General features: G+C 35.5%; 2 protein-coding genes across 5 annotated transcripts; one reads left to right on the forward strand and one right to left on the reverse strand.

Annotated features, from left to right (window-relative positions):
* The first annotated feature begins 158 nt into the window (after window positions 1–158).
* apold1a (apolipoprotein L domain containing 1a) lies at window positions 159–10,335 on the forward strand. Of its 3 annotated transcripts, none has more exons than XM_079877074.1 (19): window positions 159–301; window positions 792–871; window positions 2,371–2,465; window positions 2,659–2,724; window positions 2,849–2,920; window positions 3,425–3,475; window positions 3,751–3,819; window positions 4,117–4,182; window positions 4,326–4,400; window positions 4,492–4,569; window positions 4,688–4,756; window positions 4,847–4,915; window positions 5,126–5,188; window positions 5,326–5,388; window positions 5,509–5,583; window positions 5,758–5,794; window positions 8,271–8,322; window positions 8,403–8,817; window positions 8,890–10,335. In XM_079877074.1, exons 3-19 carry the CDS (start codon window positions 2,376–2,378, stop codon window positions 9,451–9,453), a joined length of 1,974 nt encoding a protein of 657 aa, XP_079733200.1. In that variant the 5' UTR covers window positions 159–301; window positions 792–871; window positions 2,371–2,375; the 3' UTR covers window positions 9,454–10,335. The 3 variants fall into 3 exon arrangements, with proteins under 3 accessions (XP_079733200.1, XP_079733201.1, XP_079733202.1); XM_079877075.1 differs by having other exon boundaries at window positions 228–301; window positions 4,498–4,569; XM_079877076.1 differs by having other exon boundaries at window positions 228–301; window positions 2,371–2,422.
* A 1,571-nt stretch (window positions 10,336–11,906) lies between these two features.
* On the reverse strand, window positions 11,907–17,148 carry pcp4l1 (Purkinje cell protein 4 like 1). Of its 2 annotated transcripts, none has more exons than XM_079877078.1 (3): window positions 16,370–16,601; window positions 14,632–14,686; window positions 11,907–13,748 (listed from the first exon to the last, which is right to left on the reverse strand). In XM_079877078.1, the coding sequence occupies exons 1-3, from the start codon at window positions 16,376–16,378 to the stop codon at window positions 13,597–13,599; spliced, it is 216 nt and encodes a 71-aa protein (XP_079733204.1). In that variant the 5' UTR covers window positions 16,379–16,601; the 3' UTR covers window positions 11,907–13,596. The 2 variants fall into 2 exon arrangements, with proteins under 2 accessions (XP_079733204.1, XP_079733205.1); XM_079877079.1 differs by lacking the exon at window positions 16,370–16,601 and adding an exon at window positions 17,069–17,148 and having other exon boundaries at window positions 12,127–13,748.
* Window positions 17,149–19,926: the final 2,778 nt, after the last annotated feature.

Raw genomic sequence — 19,926 nt, forward strand, 5'->3', positions numbered from 1 at the left:
TATAATGAATTTTCACACAATAAACATTGTAACATTTCCTTTTGTATTTAAATTTTAATGTGACCTTCAGTTCATATAACAAAAAAAGTTGAAATTTGTCATAATAAACCTGGTCTGATGAAACCAATGAATTCTTGGTGGGTTTTTTTCTCTTTTTTCCCCCCCACTGGATGTAAAGAGAGTCATACTGACACCCTGTCAAACCGTCTCGCTGTGATTCTGTTATTACACAACACAGATTAAACGGGCGGAGCTTGACAAGTTTTGACAGACCATTTCGCTTTACGCATGGGAACACAAGGTAGGCAAAATAGTTCGGAGAAATATCGCCACAATTGGCAATTCTGTATGTTTATCAAATAAACTATAGAGTTAAGTTTCGGTAAAGTCAAGTGGCTTCCTGTTTGGCTCGCACGCGCAGTGTGTGTCATACTAGATCAGACGCTTTGCCTCAGACTAGAAAAATCCACACTAACAACGGAATGTCAATATCGAAAAAGAATTCCACATTGTTGTTTATAAAAAAATAAAAGCATAAAAAATGAGCAAACCAAAGTGCATCCTAGCAAATAACTAATGAAGCGTCGTTAGCCCGAGGCGTTGACACTGGTGATAATGTTTGCAGTTGTTTGTGATCATGAATGATGTCAGTGTTTGTCGTTTTTAAGATTGTGTTACAGTACTCTCCGGCGCAGTGTTGCCTGTGAAACGCTTCAATATTCAAAATTTTGGTTTCTATATGATACATACATTGTGCAAACTTGTTTTTTTTTTTTTTTTTTTTTTTTTAGTTAGAAATGGAGAAGTGCAGTGGTTGATTACAGAGGGAAAACTGAAGCAGAAGCTCAGACCTCCCCTACGCTAAAATGAGGTAAGGAAGCATGTCACATGAAAAAATAAATAATTTGAATATTTTTTTCAGTTCCATGGTGACAATGCTAAAATAATTTATTTAAATATTTGGCTATTTTAAAATTAATTTGAAGAAATATTAATAATTGTATAATTAAATAAAATCAAATTATAAATAATAATTAATGCTTGTATTTTTTCTGTAAGTTAGATAATTTAGAATTTGTCAAGATGAAGAGAGAGAATGAGCAGTGTAAAAAGTTTTCCATATGCTCACTAAAGTGGTTGCAGTAATATTGCCATCAGGTTGGCTATGGCATTTTAAAATAATAAATGTATTAGATTTTCACATAATTGGAGTCCAAGGTTTTTCCCTGCCTTTAGGCTCCAGCGTCCCACAACCCTACATTTAATTGTGACATGAAAAGGCAAGGCAAGTTTGTTTGTATAGTACATCTATACACAATGATATTTCAGCGTCCAAGAAGAGAGAAAGAGTGTAAAAAAAAAAAAGCAACCTTAAAAAGAACATATAGATTAAATATAGATTTATATTAACAAGGAAGTCATGAACTAGAACCACTGAAAACATGTCTGGAGCTGCATCCCCATTTTATTAGTTTAGGTGTGAATGTGAGATATTGAACGTTTTAAAGGAGAACTCCGGTCAATTTTAACATTGAGCTAATTTTTTTGTACATTTGGAGTGCTGTCAATACAGAGAACAACGACAAAAATCGGTGTTGCCTACACCGTGTTATCCTCTTTTTAAAATTCGCACCCTGTTGACTTCAATGGGGCAAGTTTTAAACCTGCTTTTAGCCTCTTAACATCCTTGATGTGTCATTACAAGTGCACAGGTCATGTGAGTGATTCCTTCAGAGTGAACGCGGGTCAATCTGACTGCAGTAGATGTGAAAGATATGAATAAAAATGATATTTATTTAGCCAGCGCTCATACCTGTATTTACATCCTGTTTTCGGTCAAAGTCCATAGTAATCAATTGTCGAGTTCACGCGCATTGGTTTAGTACCTATGATCATGCGCGTGAACTCGACAATCGATTACTATGGACTTTGACCGAAAACAGGATGTAAATACAGGTATGAGCGCTGGCTAAATAAATATCATTTTTATTCATATCTTTCACATCTACTGCAGTCAGATTGACACGCGTTCACACCGAAGGAATCACTCACATGACCTGTGCACTTGTAATGACACATCAAGGATGTTAAGAGGCTAAAAGCAGGTTTAAAACTTGCCCCATTGAAGTCAACAGGGTGAGAATTTTAAAAAGAGGATAACACGGTGTAGGCAACACCGATTTTTGTCGTTGTTCTCTGTATTGACAGCACTCCAAATTTACAAAAAAATGAGCTCAATGTTAAAATTGACCGGAGTTCTCCTTTAATATGTCATTGTGTCACACATTTAAAAACTCAAATGCATTTTTGCAGCCACATATATAACTGTTTGTGTATTGCTGTATGTTTTTGTCTCTGCTTGTGCTTAAGGAGATATGCTGAGGCGATCAGACGCAGCTGAGCACTCATCTGAGGCGAGACGGTACATGTTTAAGGGTGTAGGAACTGCAAGCATTCACGCTAGGGTAATTAGTTTGATGTAGCCTGACTCTCTGTAATATCTGTGCTTTCATTTGCAATAGTTAGTTGGCCATTTTTTGACCATATAGACAGACTGCAAAAAAGGAAGAATCTGATTTATTATTGTAGTATGTATGTAGATGATAAATATAGCAATGGTATTTTTTCTGAGAATAATCAGTTAACATCTTTTCCCAGAACATGCTAACTGAGAGTGAGCTCTCGGCTCTCACTGATCAACAACCAGACAACAACAACCCTAAGGTCATCAAATTATATTCTTGACTTTAATCATACATGGTGTATATTTATATCCATTTCATTGTTTTTAATGTTTCTTTTTTACAATGAAAATGTTAGTAGAATGTACATTTTCTTTATGTGTCAGGGGAAAGCTGCTGTTTTCAGCCAGTTGTTTAAAAGAACTCCTAAAAAGTTGACGAGTCTTCCTGCACAAGAGGTAGAACATGTTTACTGAAGATAGACACTTGAAGCTATTTGATACAGTCTGTTGATTTACAGATGCTAGTTGAAATAATAAATTCATAGTGTAATTTAAGTAAATGGCCTGGCCATGAAATTGAACATCATTGAGGTATCAAAATGTTGCTAACATCCATTGTCTAACAGTCAAATTTATGTATTTTTAAGTTTGGTTCAGGTGTCCAAAAACTTTTTGCATCCATTGTGTCTCATTATGGATTGCAGACCCACATTATTTTGTATACATTACATCACACATCTACTGTTAGGCCATGAAAGTATATCCTATTTTACCACTAGGGGAGGCAAGAGACTTGCTCAGTGAATTTGCTCATATATCATCCAAATACTCAGGATAGGATTCCCATGATCAAATTAGATTTTTGCCTGTAGAGTTGCATATACACTTTGGGCTATTGATTATTATCTGTTATGGAAGATAACGCAAGGTTTTCAGCGATTATCTTTCCGTTTGCCCCAGGATTGCTTCACTGCCACCACTGACAGTCTGTCCAACCAACACAGCAAAAAGGTCTGTTGTAATTACATTACACTTTACATAACTTGACATCTTAACCCGAACATCCAATATGAATCACAGCTTTTGTAATGACTCAATAGGTTTGGATTAGGCTTCTCTAAGGTCACCACAAAAGCTCAGGTGTCCACCCTGTGTCCACAATCTGTGTTCAATCTGTAAAAATCATGCTTTGATGTTACACATTACACAGAATAATGCTACCTGCAATTTTGGTTTAGCTCACACATACCGTGTCTGGTGTTTCCTTCCTTTTTCATTCTTGACAGGAAGAACTATCATTACAACATGGAGAACTCTCAGCCGGTAATCTCAACCAAACAGAAAACAACACCAAGGTGTGGAAAAAACTACAGCCTTGTTCATGCAGTCATTTATTCTTAAAATGTCTTAAAGTTTACATTTATGCAGCAATACTGTCTAAATTATGATATAATTAGTTTAGCTTTGTATAATATGAAGATCTGCTGTCCATTCAGGTAGAAACAGCATAGAAAAATTAGGATTTTTCAGTCAGTGAGAGTCTTGTAAGCCGCAATCTCACTGAAGTTCAGTGGGACCAATAACATTGGCAATTTATCATGAATTCAAAGTAAAACAAAATGCAAATCTAATTCTCAGATTCATTTCTTTAGGAGGGAAATTCCCGGTTTAATTTTCTCCAAACATTTCCTCGAGGAACTGAGGACACGTCTGGAGAGGTATATTTCTGCAACAACAACAAAATAATTAGCATATGAAGGTCTATTTTATTTATAGGTAGTGTGTATTTGTGTATTTATTGCATTGGCACCCCTACCTTCCAGATGATAATGCACAGTATTAACAAGCTTTCTTCTTGTAGGACAGCCCACCATTACACATTAAACTGCTGGCCAGTAATGACAATCTCTTATATCTCTCTTTCAACAACTTAAAGGTGCTTATCACTGCCCTTTATATTGTATACAATAGAAAATATGTAATTGCTTAGTCATCTGCCATTCACAATTACTGTCCCTTTTGTGCAGGATGAGGATAACTCAGGGATGCGTAGTGGCACTTTCCACAGTTCTCCAAAACCGGCATTACGTTTCACTGCTGAGACGGTAACACAGCTTCCCCCATTTATTGCTGTATTTTTATATTGTTGACAGTCTTTACAAATATCATGTACTTTTAAACCATTTTTAATAAAATTAAAATGACAGTTAATTCTATATGTAGGATCCGTTAAGTGAGCACAGTAAATGTATTGACTGGGATTATAGCTTCTTGGACACTGACACTGAAAAGGTACTTTATCAAATCGGTAATGATCTTAAGTTGCCTGCAAAGTAAATGAAGTTGTGCAACAAATGTTGAACTGTTTCCTCTGTGTCCTAGAAATCTATTGCAGTGCCCAGAAAATGCATGGGAAATAATGATATAAAAGTTTCTAACAGTAATACCAAGGTGAGGATCACTTGTTTTCTCTTTGGTATATACAGGTGGGAATATTGTAGGAAATAGAAGCCCATCAGTACAATAAACTGCACATATAACTGATGATCATTTTCATCATAATGCCGCAAACAGTTGTGGAATTGTGCTTTTTGTTTGCACTTAAAAATTATTTAGTGTCAGTTCACTGCTTAATCTTCTTTGCTGTTCACATCCTTTCAGGTTGTATCATTTAGAGTGAAGAGAACTCTACCTAGAATGTCAACATTTTCACCCAGTATTCAGGTAATGTAACACTTTTATATATATATATATATATATATATATATATATATATATATATATATATATATATATATATATATATATATATATAATTTAATAGTTTACAAAAATTGTCATACTATAACATCTTTCTATAGTGTTCCGATCAAGAAGATATAATTGAGGTGCCGATGGAAATGCAGCAATTTCAGACAACTGAGGTGAGTTGTAATTGCAATGAGTTATAATTGCAAATTATTATGTTGCTTCTATGGTGCATCGATATCACATTATGCCTTCACTTAATACTTTTATAATACCTTATTCTCTGAATGTTATAGGACTGTACTTTTGAAATCCTGCCAGTGGAAATGGCTGCCTACCCAACAGATTTAAATTCTTTAGAGGCAGATGAGGTATAAACATTTTTTTGTATTGTTTTATATAGACATACATACATGCATGCATACAGTATATATATATATATATATATATATATATATATATATATATATATATATATATATTAATGTTAAATTTGACTGATTTTGAAATCTGTTTTAATCTTTTTTTTATCTCTTGCTCATCAGGATGATGGCCTGATGGACTGGTGGAAAACTGTTGAGGGTGAGTTGGGTCAAATTTTGAAACACATTATGCATGTGAAAAACTACATATTTTCCTAATTTGCTGGTCATGGTTTTCCTAGAAGACTAGTCTGCTATAATGTTTAACCCTTAAATGCATACATCGGGTCTTTATTGACCTAGGACGTCATCCACTACCCTTTTTTTAAGTTATACATCAACCGTATTAGTATTCCTAAATTGGTGTATTATAAACAATATAATAAGAAAATAATTATAAAAGAATGTCTGTTTTCTAATTATTTTTGTGTATTGGGTCGCTATTGACCCGAGGTATGTATTTTTTCTGTGCAACAACAATCAAGTACACCTGACTGCAGGTTGCACATGTCGCTCCGCCCCATACCTACTCTGATTGGCTTGATTGTCTTTCCTAGGCATACATGATAGGAAATGTGTTCATAATCGGTGCAGGACGGAGTATATGTCGTTCAAATCTATATGAACTGAAAAAGCTGTGCAGTTTCACAAAGCCTTCAGAATGCACGGAAAAAAAAAACATTAGCCTGTATTTCTCAATGTCCCTGAAATTATTGTTTTGCTAAATTGAGGTCTTAAGACTAATGCATGAACCCCACAACATTTAACTAAAATGTATTGGTTGATTATCCACACGCAGAGGGTCAGGTCTTCAGGTAGAGAAATGAAATATGAATTAAATGATTCATGAAATGTGATTACTTTATATCACCATAGTATGAGAAAGGAAATTAAAAATATGTAAAAGATCTTTTTGAGCTGATTCTTTTCAATCAATAACATTAAATGTGTCATTTGTGAATTCAACTGATCTAGAGATTAAATTTGCAGTGGTTAACAAGCGAGTCAAGTAAACACTTGATTTGGTCTTGTCCTGCTAAAATGAGCCAATATCCAGGAGTAATCTCAGATCAAGTGTGCTCCTAATAATTCATAATAATGTCAGTCTGAGCTCTAGCCTATTATAGGTCTATCTTTTTTGTGTTGCATTACAAACCTCTCTTACTGGAGTAATATTTTATTAGTGTACTCTATTTTAACTTAAGTACAGGGTTTGTGCACACCGTCCACCACGAATAAACATTTCATAATTCATTACTGTAACACTTTAGATTAGGGTCCAATTTTCACTATTAACTAACTATTAACTACAACCTTTGCCTCAATAAACTCTTAATTACTGCTTATTAACAGTTAGTAAGGTAGTTGTTATATTTAGGTATTGAGTAGGATTAGGAATGTAGAATAAGGTCATGCAGAATAAGGCATTAATATGTGCTTTATTAGTACTAATAAACAGCCAATATCCTAGTAATATGCATGCTAATATGCAACTAGTTAATAGTGGGAATTGGACCCAAAACTAAAGTGTTACCTTAATTTCTCTTCCCATTGTAGGATGTAGGACAATGTTGTCTTTACATTAAACATTAACATTAAGAATGTTGTCAGTGCATTATAGTGAAGACAACTCCGAACACATTTCCTATCATGTATGCCTATGAAAGACGACAGAGCCAATCAGAGTTAGTATAGGGCGGAGCAAGACATGTTGCCCCGCCCCATTCTGTAGGCAGGTCCTTCTCACAATGAATTGAATCTCTGATGACTCAATAAGTGCAATTCAGCTTTATTCCTCAAGGAATGTCTGATACTCAATGATGACATGATGTTACACTCATAATTACTGCAGGCATAAAACAAAAGAATACACAAGTATCATCAGCAAAACTAAGCGATTTACTGCAGAGCAAGTACTGTAGGCAATTAAATATTAGTGTCACTGTCACTTGATGGTGGATCTGGTGAAGGAGCTGTCAGCGATCAAAATATTGATTTTGAATATGTTGAAAAGATAGTTTTGAGATTAAGAATATAGTTGAGATCGTGAATATGAGCCAGATGCTGAATGAACTGGGGAAATGAGCTGACGATGAGAGTGATGATGGTAAAAGAAAAAAAAAATCAAACTGAACCCTTCCAAGTTTCAAAAGGTTACGAAATATGCCTTATTTTATTCTTTTATAATTGTTATTAAAGTATAAAGGAAGTTTTATACTATTACGGCAATTAGAGAGCCATATGTGTTAGATCCGGGTCACTAAAGACCTGAATATGTAATAATGATGAGCAAAAGATTCATGCATTTAAGGGTTAAAGAAGTCCTTGTATAATTAGGCTAGTTTTTGATTCACCTGACCTGTTTCTTAGAGGTCAATTACATAAGACATGTTCAGCTGCACAGAGCATAATGTAATACTACAGTTTGTTGTATAAATTCAACCATTTTAAACTTAACACAGCGTCTTAAAAAGCATGTTTTTATGACAGAATACTAAAAAACAGTATAAGACATGATGCATTGGCCTATAACAGCCATGCTGTGTGTTTGTAGCTTCAGTGCACTGCTAAAAATATAAAAAGATGATGAACTACTTGTCCTCACTAATTTCATATGACTTACTGAATTTTGACAGGTTGGACTGAATGGAATGAAACAGCAAATTTTCAGGAGGATAAGGAGGAGCTGTGAGTAAATGTGGATTTTTAAAAACTGTCTAATTGCCTCCTAAAACCACTGATCTGTTTTGTTAATGTTTGTCTCTTAGGGCTGTTGAGGCTGCTGCTGACCGTGTGTTCATGGCAGCCCGTCTCTTTGTCAGTCTGTTCAACCAGCGTGGAGCCTCTCTGCAACGTCGCATTGTAGAGTTGCTTGCACTAGCGGACACTGCTGACAGCTTCCATAAGAAGACCGTGAGCGCAGCTGTCGGAGGGGGTGTGGCTTGTGTGGCCGGGGGCATAGCCACCATTACCGGCCTCATACTGGCACCCTTCACTTTTGGCACCTCTACTATCGTTACTGCGGTGGGTATCAGTGTGGCAACAGCTGGGAGCATCACCTCAGCCACAGCTAACATCACTGATGCGGTTCAATCCAAAATGGACCGCAAGAAGGTGGAGAAGATGATCCAGGACTACCAGGACGAGATAAATGACATCAGAGATTGTCTGGAATTCATGCAAGTATGTCTATCTCTCTCTCTCTCTCTATCTATCTATCTATCTATCTCACTTTTTTGTCTGTTGTGTATGTAGGAAGGAATGAACACTCTGCAAGAATGGGATTTTAAGGAGTACTCTGAGAGTGTGGTCAAATCGAGACTTAGCCGCAACATAAAGTATGTGATGAAGGAAGGTGGGCGAGCAGGTAAAGCCCTCATGATTAACACTGAAAGGCTTATCAGCACTGTGAAAGTTTTAGGTGTTGCTGGAGGAGCTGCCAAAGCCGTCAGGGCCATCAGTATCACCACAGGGGTCATGTCCACTCTCTTTCTAGCCCTGGATGTCTTTTTTCTTGCCAAAGACTCCAATGAACTCCGCAAAGGTGCCAAGACCAAATTTGCCTCCAAGATCCGAGAAGTATGCAAAGAGCTTCAACACGGCCTGCTGGAACTAAACAAAGTGAAGACTCAGCTACAAAAGACCATGGATGGAATTGAAGTGGAAGAATATGAAGAAGAGGAGGAGGATGAAGACAAATGTGAGTCAGATCCTATTAAACTGGCTCTACTTGAGCAAGAACTTGATCAGTTGGAGGAGAAACTTGACCAGAAAGCTACACTGGAGCAAATGAACAAAGATACCACAAAAAAGAAATGAGTAGTTAAAGAGCAAAAAACAATTATAAAAATGATATTAAAAAGTCTTAACAGTGAGCTAACATATGGAAACAACAAAAGCAGGATGGTTGGCAAATCAAATTCAAAGATTTGGGGTCTGACACAGGGGTCTGATCACAGATTATAAGAGGAACTGAACACATCTGGGTTAAAGAGAGAGAAAGGGGATCATTTAAGTGAACACAAGGGGGATAAGAAGTATAGAAACCCTTATGTATTCTTCAAGCTAACACAAAAAAAGTGACGGGACACAGTATATTGAGAAGTAAGAGAGGGGAGGAAGAAAAACAACTATTGCATTACCAGAAGTAAATACCAGATTCATGTTTTAAGTAATACTATGTTTCAGACTTCTGATTCTGTATAAATCAAATGTTGCATCATGTTTGCATTTTGTTTTCTGTGTGCTACACACAAGAATCAAAATGACAACTGTAATTTAACCTGCAAGTGTTAAAGATATGGCGATCACAATTCACTATATGCAGAAGAAAATTTCTAAATTAATTTCTATATTTAGGGTTGTGGGTTTAGAACAAAGCACTAAACTTTGATGTTTAAGGTATATCAGTAGTCTTGTCTTGCAAGCAGTATAAATAAATTCTAGAGAATTAGTGTGAAAAAAGCAGACCAGTGTAATGGTCTAACAGAACAAGGGTTGAGTCAGAAACTTTATTCTCAACCTGATAACCGCGACCTGTAGCCTATAATTGAGATTTTCAGAATTCTCTGGTGTGGTTTTGAACACACACAAACAAAAAATCAGTTTGTTTCAGTTCATCAGCATTATATATGGGAAGCATTCTTTTGTGACTTTACATTAATGAAACACCTTAAACCAGTGCTGGCAGTGTGCACTAAAGATGAAGTGTAGGTAAAAAAGCATTTCAATATTGTGGATTTAACTCTGGGACATATACAGGTGTCATACATTTGAATTCTGATCCTATTTCATCCCCTCTGCTCCCTAAATTAAAAAAAAAAGTTTTTATGCATCATAGTTGTAATATATTTTTGTTATGTTCTGTATTATTTATTTTTGTACATTTTTTTTTTATTCTTTGACTGCACTTTTACTGATTTTAAAATTTTTCCACAAAATGTTTTGTATGGTTCTTTTTCTATGGATTTATGCAATTCATAAAAGTGGTTTATAAATAACATTTGGTGTGGCTTTGGAGAGCGCTCTGAAGGGAGATGGAAAAGGATATTATGCTTGCCATAGATTGGTGCAGGTAGGACGTCAGAACCCGGAAGACTAATTTGTAGAACTAAACGTCAGACAGACGTACTGTCAAGTTGTTTACCACAGGCTTTATTTTACTCATAAATTAAAAAACAAACATACAAAAAAAACAAAAACATTATAAAACCCCATAGGAAAATATTGAAGGAACCAGTGGCACATTAGACTCATCGGTTCTGAAGTCATACATGCACCACTCTATTGCTAGTCTCTCAAATTGCCTACCCTACCTTTAAAGTGGTGGTTGATTATGATTTCACTTTTCTAACTTTAGTTAGTGTGTAATGTTGCTGTTTGAGCATAAACAACATCTGCAAAGTTACAATGCTTAAAGTTCAAAGCAAAGGTAGTTATTTGCTTTTAAAGAAATTGCTTTTTAAGGACTACAACAAACGGCTGGTAGGGACTACACAACATTCCTGACATCACTAACCCTAAAATGTACATAAACCCCGCCCCCGAACATGATTTATAGATTATCAAGACAGAATATGCTAATCAATGACTAGAAGATAACTACACAAAAGCTACCTAAATTCACCAACTAACCATTCAGAAATGTCCTGTTGCATTCTACATGTTGTCACTTCTTCTTGAGTCTCCCCATTATTGTCTGACTCCGGTTTGAACATTTTCAGTGCATGTCTGTGTGAGGTAAAATGACACAAGCTGTTGAAGCTCCACCCTCTGTGCCGGGAGCAGCAGCTCATTTGCATTTAAAGGAACAGACACAAAACGGTGCGTTTTTGCTCACCCTCAAAAAGTGACAACTTTAACATGCTATATACAAATATCTGTGGGGTATTTTGAGCTAAAACTTCACATACACACTCTGGTGACATCAAAGACATATTTTACATCTTGTGAAAAGGGCATTATACCAACCCTTTAAAAGTAGCCCAATTCCGTGGGAAAACCACGGACTTGGAAACACTGCCTGAGATGGATAGATAGAAAGAGACTGCCCTCTGCTGTTCAAATAATAGTATAGGTTATTATAGTTTTTAAACACTATCAGACTAGTATCAGGCGTCGTCTTCTCCTCGTGCAAAATTTTAGGTTGTATGATGCCATTCACCTCCTACACATATCAGCACCAAACACAAGTAAACGTGCATTCTTGAAATGATTAAATGATGTAACTATTGACTGTAGTTCATTAGGGGACAGCAACAATAGGTATCAAAAGCTTTCTATTTTGGTTTATAGACAACGACAAGTGGGAACATCCAATAATTACTTTTTTTTTTGTTACCATTCATTTCACTTTACTCCTGCATTAACTATTTTAGTTAGAAGGTTTAAAAAATACTAGACTGCAATAGTAGCAACAATTATTGAAGTTGAAATATGCATTTACATTGAAAATTCAATATGTTTGATGGAGAAAAGGCAAACTAATGTTATATAATGTTCTTCACTTTATGTAACCATACTTACTGCCCCTAGTACATACAATTCAGGTCAGGGCATACAATTCTTTCTATTAAAGCAATGAGTCACACTGAAAAAAGAAACAAGTGTAGGATAGAGCACTCAAGCACACATGAGCAGAGAGAGAGAGAGAGAGAGAGAGAGAGAGAAATAAGTACAGAGCAATACAGGAGGATAATGTCTGTCCAACAGTAAAATGTGTCATAGGCTACTTGATATAAAATGTACAGAATAATAACAGATGTATTCAATAATTGCCTTGCCAGTGGTTATCTGAAAACGATCAAGCACAGATGACATTTTCATCAAACCTATCTCAATGCAATTACAGACATCATTTGTCCCATTAACTGCAAGATAATCATGAGTCTCTATATACTGCTCTAATTTTTACGAGCTATTCTGAGATATCTGTGGAGACCACTTTAATTATAGGGGAAGGAGAAAGATAAAGACACTTAAAATAGATCAAAATGTTACACTTTCCTTGATAATCATCTTCATTTGAGTCACCAGTCTCCAAAAATTCAAGGATCTCACTTGCATGCCAGTGACTTCTGGCATTGAAGCAAAAATTAAAGGAATTTATGCTAATTTAAGTGAGCATGACATGACTTAAAAGGTTCTTGACCTTGTGCTAAATTCAGCTATTTACAGTTAACTGAATAGAATGTTAAACTTGCCCATTTTACATGTATTTCAAGGCCATTTGCCTAGTTTAATATTAATAACAAGCTATTGAATTTAAACTTCAGTGTGTCTTGATTAAAGCCCTGTCCAAAATGCATAAATATGCAAGATATTGCTATTGCTAATTCTTCTGAGAATGTCAGGTTATAATATTTTTTTCTGTTATTAAATAATCATTATTTGGTCTGCTGTTGATATAAAGATTTCTTACTTTTTTTAATCACTTGTCACTTGAACAACAACAAAAAAATGAACAGCCTACTCTAAGAATAGATTTACAACTAAGCTACTTCATATCTAATACTGATTCACGCCAACATGTTTTACTGTAAGTGCAGTGCAACATTTGGTCATGTACTGCCCTTTGAATTAAGTTTAATATCACTTACATTTGTTCTATTGCATCAATGATACTAAATACATTAAATGACAGATGTGTGTTGCACATGTAACTGGCGTTCCTATATTTATGTCTACAGGAGAGGAGAAGGATGGAGACAAATCTAGACAAATATAGTGAGAACAGAATCTGCCATGTCTTTTAAAGTGAAAATCCTTCTCTATTCTTATGTCCTAAACTCTAATCTACCCAGCATGTTGATGCCACAGGGCTATCATTTATTTTCCAAACCCCTAATTTCCCACCCACACTTGACTTTCCTCTGTCTCTTCTTTGTTAATTCTCTTTCCATAGTGAATATTGTGGAAGGCGTTTTTTTTGTCCACCGATTCTCTTGTTCAGGCTTCCCTTTTCTACTTCTTTTTCTTCTGGAAGCGTCTAAACTGATTCTGTATTGCCAAAGCTGCTTTCTCTGTCTCCGGCGCCTCCAGATCAATGTCGATCTCTTCTTCGGGTTCTTGCGTAGGGGGCTTCCCCTCTTTGTCCGCAGGTTTCTCCTGGGCGGCTGAGGGACACATGACACGCAAACATTGACAACATTAATGGCATAGTAAAAGGAACTGCAATATTTCTTACATTTCTGAAGCCACTGCGTGTATGTCTTAAATTATGTTAACTGTTATAAATATAGTTACAGCAATTGTTTACATTTTCATACCGCAGAACTTTAAAATATGCATTTGTTCTAATATCTTTTAGCAGTATACGGTGCATTTTCATGGTTAAAAATGAGATGTCTATTTGTTTCGATGTTAAAAAGTTTTCTTGTATCTCAGCTTTCAGAGACAAATATGAGTCATTTAAGGATGATGAAACCACCCAGAAGCGAGTATCTTAGCACTTCCGGCTCCAACGTCCCAAAGTCAATGGGTTTTTTGAATGGGTGTTTGATTAAATGCCTGAAATAATGTCTGTGCTCTGTGCTCAAGCTCAATATATTTTCACATTTTATACTATGACATAAAATACATCAGTAACACTTGTGTTTTTATTTAAAGCTTTTACTTGTCAAGTGGCTAAATGGGACTAGAGAGGTTGTCGGGAACATTAAACGTCATCAAGACTCACTATAAGCAGCTTTTACAGCCTTGTTGTGTTTATTATTCACGCTCTTGCAAACTATTCTTACTTTTTTATGATGCTTAATGGTGGCTAACATACGTTTAGATTTTTACTTCTAATGATTGTATTTAGGCTTCAAAATTCATAAAAGTTCTGTTGGTTGGAGCTTATATTCTGTAATTATCCTAAAGCCAAAGGGAAAAATCCTATTAGGTTTTGTTGAGGGAACAAGGATGATGCTAACTTCTGCATTGGCCAACAAAAATGTTTTCAAGAAGTAAATCATGAAAATGTTAAATATGCTGTAATGGAACACATAAACACACCTTTTCCATCTGTGGCGGGCCCCTGAGTGCTGTTGGGAGGATCAGATGAACTGTTCTGCAAGAAAGAGGCAGCAGCTTTCAGGTTTATTGTGAGAGCATTCAGGCATGCAGTAAAAACTAAAATCAGAGCATCTGTGAATTTTGTACTTGGTCTGCCATCAAATTAAAACCTGATATGGGCTTTATCATGCGTGTGTTAGGACACCGAGCGATAAAGACCCCTTAATCCCCATCGGTTTAATCCCCCTTTTTCAATTCTGTGTGCAATCTGGAACAGAGGCACTCAGCCCTGGAGAAGATCCCCATGAAATGAAAGCTTACTGTGTGTGTGTGTGTATGTATTTTATATTATATATTTCTTAAATTAATTTATCCCTGTTCACATTTAATAGATAAAGAACGGGGTTATTAAATGTTTATGTTTCCGTGGCACACGGTGTAAACTACTTAAGGCCAAAATACATTCAGTATATCTGTGACCTTCAATTATGAGAACAAATTAGCCTTGAGATGATGCCCTAGATTTGAGTTATTCATATTGGCATCCAAAATGTGTCAGTTTGTGTTCATGTATTTTTGTGTAAACCCTTTTCAAATGTGTAATTTCAGCAATGAATTGTCATTTAAATCTGAGAAACACTGTGATATTTGCTTGAAGCTGCTGATATACTCTTTTGAGCACAGAAAATGTCATCAAGGGGGGATGAAATGGAACATTGCCTAAACACACACATATACTCACTCACATATACACATATTATTCACTCTCTCACACTGCAAGGGACTCTTTCAAATGCAAATCGCTGCAGCCCTTTCCCCCGTTAAGCCTTTTTTTGGAATGAAAGAGCATCTTCACCTTACTCTGAACTCTGAACCAGCCTCAGCCTCCTCTCTCCAGTAAGTTTTAATGCACCATCCACCACATTCTGTGAGCTGTCAGATAAAATCTCTTTGAGCATAAAAACGACAACTTTGGTCTCAAGAGATGGCTTTTTTGTGTGTGTATATGCCATTCTGTTGTTTATTATCTCTTAATTTGCCAAAAATAGGTCATATGAGTATTATAGAGGTAAGACTTCACACTTCTAACTTTCACACTTAAAAGACATCACGATGAGGGGGGAGATCCCATGCATGCATGCTGCCAGCTGGCTCTCAGTGTGTTAGTCATTACTTTCTCTCTTCTACATTACCTCAGACAGCACTTTATTTTCACTCTCACACATCACTTGATACACACAAGCCTCACGGCACAATCTCCATCTGCTAATTAGCCAAGCTCAGATCAGCAAGGTCAAGCTCCCCTGAGCCACTTATTAATTGGCAATTAATGGGACACACAAAAAGAATATAAAGCATCACTTTCATTTTAAACTAGGGAAATCTAAAGATTTATATTTTCTATATATATTTGCAAAATTCATAAAGCGATGGGTTCAGCTGTCAACCAACCTCTGATTTCAGTAAAGATAAAAAATCTAAAGAAAGGGTTATATTTCTCATCTTTACTGACGAGAAATTTGGGGTGGGTTTACAGCTAACCCATTTTTATTAATGCAACTTGCATGATTCAAAGGATTTAAATGATTTAATCCTTTTTTTTTTGTCTCAACAAAGAAAGCATTTGCATTGAATTGGACGTTCTAGATTCATATTATGTTATTATATAAATCTTCGAATTAACTTTTAAGTTAGTCGGGTTTATCATACAGTCTTAAAATAACAAATGAGAACTCACCTCACTCATAGTTCTTTCTGAGAGAATGTCCTTTTCGGTTCGCGGTTTAATTTGTAGCGTTTTAAAGCCTCGAACAAATATAAGCGGAATTTCCCTCCTTTTTTTATTTTTTGGTCAGAGTGCTTTGAATGTCAGAACAACGGAACCGAGAATATTATGCAGAGGACTGTATTTCCAGCTCTCATCTAGAAAAAAGAAAAACACGCCCCTGCGCTCTCTCTCTCTCTCTCTCTCTCTCTCTCTCTCTCTCTCTCTCTCTCTCTCTCGTTCGTTTTTACTGTCTATGGTTCAGGCCTTTTCACAGACTTTGAGGACGCGTTTTAACGGTCATCAGCATCGTAAATCCTGCAAAGTTTTGTTTTCTTTTACTATTCTTGATATTTTTGTTATTCTTAATACTTATTGCTGTGTTCTAATTTGGTTGTTTCACACTGTAAACTGAATGTTCAAATAAAGCATATTTAAAAGTTCGGGTGGGTTTACAGCTAACGTTAACCCATTTTTATTAATTTAACTTGCATGATTCAAAGGATTTAAATGATTTAATCTTTTTTTGTCTCAACAAAGAAAGCATTTGCATTGAATTGGACGTCCTAGATTCATATTAACGTTATGTTATTATATAAATCTTCGAATTAACTTTTAAGTTAGTCGGGTTTATAATACACTACAGTCTTAAAATAACAAATGAGAACTCACCTCACTCATAGTTCTTTTTAATTTGTAGCGTTTTAAAGCCTCCAACAAATATAATCGGAATTTTTGATATCAGTTAAAATGGGTCATTAAAGGTTTGGGGGTCCCAGCCCCTCTGGAATTTAGAGCCAATGACTGCAAAGAATTTAAAACTGTTGTCATAACTGTGCTTGACAAGTAACAGGTGATTTGATTGGTTTATGGTTGCTATGGTGGGCGGGGCAATAATTCAAATCAAGACTGCACCAGAATTCAGAAAGCTGCATGGTAAGCAAGTAGTAGCCTGGCATACCAAATCTAACTAAACTATTATAAGGATGATAAATCTATATATAAAAAAAAAAACATGCCCATAAAAAAAACATCTTGATGGCATCAATCAGAAATTATGATGTTAGTTTGGTATATGAACATATTTTTTGAAAAAGTGATGTTTTTCTTGGCGGCGCAATTTACCTTAACCCACTGAGGTAAAATGGGCCACATGGTTTCAGCTAACATGGGCCATCATCAGTGTCACTCACATACACACATACACATGTGTTTGAGTGTGTGTGTGTGTGTGTGTGTGTGTGTGTGTGTGTGTGTGTGTGTGTGTGTGTGTGTGTGTGTGTGTGAGGTAAGTTCTTCAGCCATCAGCCCTGCTCTCTGGACATCAGCCCTCCTCCCACCTGCCAGCCAGACCTCAGTCGCCTCGCCTGCCGATCCGCCAGCCAGACCTCAGTCCTCTGCTTCCCTGACACCCCTGCTACCTGTGGAACCACTGTACTTTTCCCCAAGGTGAGAAGATGGTGTTTCAAGAGGTTGTGTTGGAGGATGTACCGGAAGAAGATAATGACCTCTTCAATCAGTTCACACCACACCACACTTTGTTTCACAAAGGAACCCACTCCCAGGATGAGGGACCTTCCACCTCCACAGTAAGTGATATTTTATACTACTTTCAAACTTAGGCTACATGACATGTTACACATGCATGCTCACGCAAAACATACGCATGCACATTCATACACACACACACACACACAGACACAATTTAGTCACTAATCATATAAAATGTACACCAAATAACTTTTTGTTATTTTCTTTCTGTTCAGTCTGTGAGATCGGTCACATTCACTGACTTGATCTCAGTGCCGCAAAGGGAGAGGGCCATCAGAGAGAGAGAGTGAAGCCACCATCATATAACCTCACAAGTGAGCAACACATTGAATATATTAAAACAAAAAAGTCATCCAGCAAGCAACCAGCCAAGCAAGCCAGCAAGTACCTGGGCAGCAAGCAACCAAAAGGGGGAAAAAAAGCAGGGCAAGAGAAGCAAATCACCTTGCAAAGTCTGCAACACCCACTATGGTGACCCAAATTACCCTAAGGCTACTGAGGAATGGGTAAAATGTGATCCATGTTCTGCCTGGTTTCTTGAGAGAGCTGTGGTGAAGAGAATGGTATCTGTGATGACGATGGTTTAATTTGCAAAGACTGTGTTTGAAAAATGTTTTCATCACACACACACATCAGTTATCAATTTTGAATGTGAATTTTTGTAATTTGCACATTTCGTTCTAAATGTGTTGTACACACACACACACACACACACACACACACACACACACACACACACACACAACTGACATCAGTTCACTGATCTATGCTGTTCCAAAATTGACTTTTTTAATTGCATTTGAATATGTGGGTTTGCACCCAAAATGGTTTTTTTTAATGGCACATATGAATATGTTTGTTTAATGCAGTTTAAATGTTATGTGGCTGTATAAGCAATTGTGATTTAAAATTAAAATTGACGATAAATTACTATTTCCCTTTGCAGTTTGACTGGCCCATTTTACCTGAAACTGCTCATGCAAAAAAAGTTGGCACAGCTGATGTTTCAAGAACTGTAGGGCCTAAATAATTATATTTTTTACATAATTTCAACACAAAATTATCAAAAACAGTCATTATTAATCATAAAAACACATGGAAAAGGCATATATGGTATTGTATTATTGTTCCAAACGATTTACCAAAAAGTGGCCTAATTTAGCTGATATCACCCTATATATATATATATATATATGATCTTTTTTTAAAAAATGTATGTACATTTATTACACAATGCTTATTATATTACATTTGCATAAAATTACAAATCTTTCTCTAATTTTTTATTTTTTTATTTTTATTTTTTTACTGTTTTTGAAAGTTGTGAAAACGTGGAGTTTTTCTTTTGCTATTTGAGCAAAATGGGAACACAAAAAAATATATATTTAATTTAGTCTCTCCGGAAAGTCGTTAATAATAATAATAATAATACATTTAAATTTTATTTTGAATATATTATTTTGTATACTTTTAAATTATGATTATTAAATTGAAATAATTATTAATTTAATGTATTATTATTATTATTATTATTATTATTTGCACGTTTTATTATTATCATGAATTAATCAAAATAATATTTTGATTAAATATAGTTAGATATTGGGCCATATTTGTGCCTGTATAAACAGACTGTTGTTTTTTGTTTTGTTTTTATTACTGATGATGAATCTGCATAATAATAATAATAATAATTATTATTATTATTTTTGTAATTATTTTCAAAATATGATGAAATGCTCGTTATTATTGTTATTATATGCATTCTTGATTATTATCATTAATTAATCCAAATATTTTTAGATATCCATGGATATTGGTCCATGCTTTTACCTGCTGTATAAATAGGCTGTTGTTTTTTGTTTTGTTTTTTGACTTATGATGAATATGCAATTGGTATAATACTACTACTATTACTAATAATAACAATAACATGTTGCGTTTTGTTATCATTATTATCATTATAAATATATCAAATG

The sequence above is a fragment of the Squalius cephalus genome (assembly GCF_949319135.1).
Source record: "Squalius cephalus genome assembly, chromosome: 7".
NCBI lineage: Eukaryota > Metazoa > Chordata > Actinopteri > Cypriniformes > Leuciscidae > Squalius > Squalius cephalus.

Excerpts from the sequence above, each read along its gene's own strand:
- apold1a (XM_079877074.1), top strand. The coding sequence starts at position 2,376 with ATGCTGAGGCGATCAGACGCAGCTGAGCACTCATCTGAGGCGAGACGG. Across the intron at positions 3,820-4,116 it reads AAACAGAAAACAACACCAAG|GAGGGAAATTCCCGGTTTAA; the intron begins GTGTGGAAAAAA and ends TCATTTCTTTAG. Across the intron at positions 4,757-4,846 it reads TGGACACTGACACTGAAAAG|AAATCTATTGCAGTGCCCAG; the intron begins GTACTTTATCAA and ends TCTGTGTCCTAG.
- pcp4l1 (XM_079877078.1), bottom strand. Across the intron at positions 13,749-14,631 it reads GCCCGCCACAGATGGAAAAG|CCGCCCAGGAGAAACCTGCG; the intron begins GTGTGTTTATGT and ends TGTGTCCCTCAG.